At 42.7% G+C, this 4,432-nt stretch overlaps 1 protein-coding gene across 1 annotated transcript; it reads right to left on the bottom strand.

Annotated features, from left to right (window-relative positions):
* Window positions 1-303: 303 nt before the first annotated feature.
* On the bottom strand, window positions 304-4,395 carry FCF1 (FCF1 rRNA-processing protein). Its single transcript, XM_010076637.1, has 6 exons — window positions 4,312-4,395; window positions 3,885-4,033; window positions 3,372-3,444; window positions 2,346-2,433; window positions 1,843-1,937; window positions 304-573 (listed from the first exon to the last, which is right to left on the bottom strand). The coding sequence occupies exons 2-6, from the start codon at window positions 3,907-3,909 to the stop codon at window positions 525-527; spliced, it is 330 nt and encodes a 109-aa protein (XP_010074939.1). The 5' UTR covers window positions 3,910-4,033; window positions 4,312-4,395; the 3' UTR covers window positions 304-524.
* Window positions 4,396-4,432: the final 37 nt, after the last annotated feature.

Here is a 4,432-nt window from a genome sequence, read left to right as displayed (position 1 = left end):
GAATTAAAATCTTCCAGACCACTGGTCCAGAGAAGGGATGCCAACTGGTGCAGATCTGACAGCTTTTCTCCAGAATGCAGATTCCGATTTGCTCATGGGATAGATGCGAGGGAATTTCCCAGAGGAATACCTGTCCTGCTGCAGGTGCAGCAATAAGAAACTTCTGAAATTTCTGTGGTTTCATTCTTAGCCAGAGCTGCATCACCAATATTTAATTAAGAATGCTAAAATCAGTTTTTCCAATTATCCCAATGAAGAGAGAGTTAGGCATGTTCTGGGCACTGCTGTCCCCCCTTTCCCATATGCTTCTCCCAGCTCTAGGTAATCAGGCCAAGTCAGAGCAAGGATGAATAAAAACAGACTCTTCAAGGTAGCTTCTTCTTAGAAGATGAAGGCTGGGATGTCAGTCCAATGTCACCCACAGTCCTACGAGCAGAGTCGCAGCAAAAAAGGAAGGAGATTTGGAACCAGAAGGACCCTTATCCTGGCTCAGAGTCCTGGCATCGATGGCTTGGTTGGACAGGTTAGAATCGAGGAGCTCCGTAATCATCTGGCATCCTCTCAATGTTGTATCTGAGAAAGACAGAGGGAAAAACTGTGAAGACAACCTGCTCCACATTGCTTCCCCTCCCATGCAGCAACATGCTTACAGGCAGACTGAACAGCAAGAAGCTTTGTTGCATTTCTATTTGCACTCAGATCTCCAGGAAGAAAAAGATTACCTCTGAAAGTGAAAAGCCTTCATAAGGTTGCTGTTATCCTTCACCTCAAACTCCTTAGAAATCAGTCATCTCAAAAACTTATCTCCACAGAAGAAAAAAAATGGTGGTTTTGTAAGATCTTGACTTAGGATTTAAGAGCAGACCACCGTGGAGAATAAAACTTTGGCCATTCAACTTATGATTCAGGGCCACAGTGAATAAGAGTGTTCTGGGTTCACCTGGGGGCAAAGATGCTTTGAGAGAAAAGTCTTCTGAGCCACATTCTAATTACAGATCAGTTAAGACTTTACATATTTATAGCAAACAGCCTCCTAATTTCTGACATACTGCTCTGTCTGCGTATTACTAGACTGTCTCCTCTGCCTCCCTTCCAGTACCTCTCCCATCTCATCTGAAGACTTTGACCCTTTTCTCTCCACATCCTGACTTCTCTCCCTACCATACTACCAAACATATCTACCAAACTGTGAAACAATTTGGCATAGGTTCTTCTGGGCTGTACATTATGTAGAAGAAATATTAAAACACTGGATATGACAAACAAAGGTAAAGTCGTCTTAGTCTACGTTTTACAAATGCTTTGGAAGGTACAGAAAATTAATTTAAGCAAATGTTTTTAAAATGGATCACTGATTCTACTACATATATTAAAAAATAAAGTGAGCCAATACTTGCAGATACCAGAAAAATGTGATGCTTTGAAATTGCTGCACTAGCGTCCTTTTTAGTTGGTTTGATTTTTAGCTAAGAAGCAAATTCAGTCTCTTAGCTGAGGGTATACAAAGCTACCAAACAGAATATGGGACAAGAATGGTTCTTGTCCTTGAGAACCTGTAGAATGTGTTTGCGTGGTAATCCTGCTGCTGCTGCTGGATCAATGGCAACGCTGGCCTCAAGGAAGCTAGTTTTCCAGGTAAAGGCAAATGAACACGTAGAGTGCAATAAAAGTGGGTCTGCAACCAGTCTCCTCCCAGCAGCAGCAGCTGTACTTCTACATTTTTGCAGACACTAGGCTATTTACTACAGCCTGCATAATGCACGAGAGAAATACAGAGCCATACAGTCCCTGTCAAACAAGGACTGTACCAGGCAGTGTCCCTCCCTGTCAAAGGCCCCTTACCTGTGCCTGGAAATATACATTATAGGCACTCCTGGGATTTTTCGTATTCTCCGCTTGAGCTCTTTATCCACTGTGGCCACGATGTAACATTTGTGCTGCAAAAAAAAGAGGTGAGTCAGATTCAATACCAGTGAATCCACAGAAATTAGACAAAGCTTAGCAAAAGCTTCTATTCAGTGAGCTGATTTAACACAAGAGGGCTACATATCCTTAGTGAGGCATTACTAGGACTTGTACAGAACTCCAGAGCAGACTAGTAAAATCTTCCTGCTCATCTAAATACACTCCATGAAACATACAAAGGCTGTCAAGCCTTCCTAGCTGACAGCTTTCCCATCCTAGATGTTGTCCTATACAACAAGAATGCTCAATGAAGGTGACTGAAACTGCCCCTTAATGAGATTTTAGTTACTCTCCAGGAAATTTAAGTCATTAGTAACTAGGAGGGTTCAGGAATTTTTAGTGTGTTAGCACAGTATAGGAACTTTCAGAAACAGAAATACCTGAGTGACCCTCTGTACCAAGCAGTCATCTGCGTAGGTTCCTTTGTGCATACATGGTAAGCGTTCAAACCGAGGGTCCTTGGCAATTCTGTGGGGACATATAAGGCACCATTGCAGCAATCAGACCAGAGTGTACAGTAACACAGTATGGAGGAACAGGAACACCCCCTTCTATGATATGCAGCATGTTATTCTCAAAACAAGGACTGAAGGGATGGAGTGAATGGTACACAACAGTCAACTGAAATGAGAAGCAAAAAAAAGAATGCAATTGGTCTGGCTAATTATTATAGGTTAAGTATTTCTTAGTACTTGTTAGTGGGGTTCAAGATCCCCACAATGCTAAGCTCTTGCCTAACAAAGTCACTCAAAACAAGTTAACTGTGGGAAGAAGCAGAACTTAATGTGGTATCTGATCTTTAGTACCATTCATATAGAAACACTTCACCTCCCCTCTGAAGGGGAACATCAAAGCTGTTTAGGGGATGCACTCAGTTACTTTAGAACACAACGGGCCAAAATAAAACGTAAAGAACAATACATCTGACTGGTACACTTGGAGAACACAAACTACACTAGACTAGTTTTCTACAGATCACAAAATAACTTGCCTCTAGATTATCAATACATGCTACCTTCTCCTACAGGAATAACATGAGGTTCCATAAGAGTTGGGTCATTTCTTTCTTTATTTTTAGAAATTTCTATAATTAAAAAACCCCCTATATATAGAGAGAGAAACAGGAGGAAGTGTTATGTTGAAAGTCGGGGCAGGGTGGGGGGGGGCATGTGTGGAAGATTTCCAGATCAATATTATGCACTCATACCTAGCATTTAGTTTTTAAAAACATAATCTAAAGTGTGAGCCATCATACTGATCTCATACAGCCAGAGAAACAAAACCCAGTTTGGGACTCTGCAACAACCTAAACACCCTCTAGTGCAGGAGCATTGCCATGGAACGTGCTTTTCATTTATTTATATTAAAACATTAAGTTCTAGAAACGGAGAACACCCTGTACCTACCTTAATGCCACACGGTACTTCTGTCCTAACTTCTCAATTTCCCCCATTACACAATCTGTGATACATGGAATGCCTACATGCAAAGAAAGCCTGTATTAAAACCAAGCAATATTTATTTACTGACCTCTACAGTATTGCCCACATGCCCAGGAACTACCATGGAACTCTAAAACATACCACTTACAGTTTTAAACTTATAAGAACTAATAAGGCTTCAGAATGGTGAAATGCAGAGCCACTGCTTTTAACCATGCCATGGTAATTTTATATTTTTAAGTTATTAGTGCTTTACCTTTGTTGAGATTAGCATTTAAGACCGTTGTTTGACTAAAACCAAAGACAGTTCCACAGTTATGATAGCCATGAACAATGTGCTCGATGATTATAGCATGTATCTTTTTTTTCAAGATTTCTGTTATCCTTAGCTAGTGATATGGGGCCAATAAAGCACATCACAAGCATGCTATTGCACTACGTGGTCCAGCAGAAGCTGCAAGTGATGCCCACACTCACACTTGGCATAGAGACAGTCCATCATTGACTGCACTAGGTCCAGCTTGGCCTTGATGGAGAAGTTGATGAAGTTAGTGTCAACCAGGATGTGATAAGGGGGGCCCAGCTGGGTATTATATTGGAAGAATAAGCAAGAGGGATGCTGGGGGCTGCCAGGAAGACAAACAATTCAAATCAGTTAATTGCAATTAACATAATATCCAATGCTACAACTTGCACAGAATGAAGGAACTATAACGAGCAGAAACAACACAGGGCAACACAGGAAGGTGACCCACCAGGCCTCTCACTGCCTCCCAAGCCCAGTCTCTTGGTTTGGGGCACCATTTCCTACTCCCGACAGTGTTGCCCAGAAACACCCTCGGCTGCAGCCTGCAGCGTGGCCGTCCCTCGCTCCCTCCTTCCGTAAAGCGTCGTCAGCACTTACACCTCCCGCTCCTTGATGGCACTCGGGTCCTCCTTCTTCTTCACGGGGGCTTTCGCCCGGTCCTTCTCCTTACTGCAGGGAAACACAGGCACTCCTGGGGGGGCCGGGAGGGACGGGGGGT

Source organism: Pterocles gutturalis, unplaced genomic scaffold (assembly GCF_000699245.1).
Source record: "Pterocles gutturalis isolate BGI_N339 unplaced genomic scaffold, ASM69924v1 scaffold45423, whole genome shotgun sequence".
Lineage (NCBI taxonomy): Eukaryota > Metazoa > Chordata > Aves > Pterocliformes > Pteroclidae > Pterocles > Pterocles gutturalis.
Note: the sequence above shows the minus strand (reverse complement) of the source record. Positions and strands in the feature narration are given on the sequence as shown.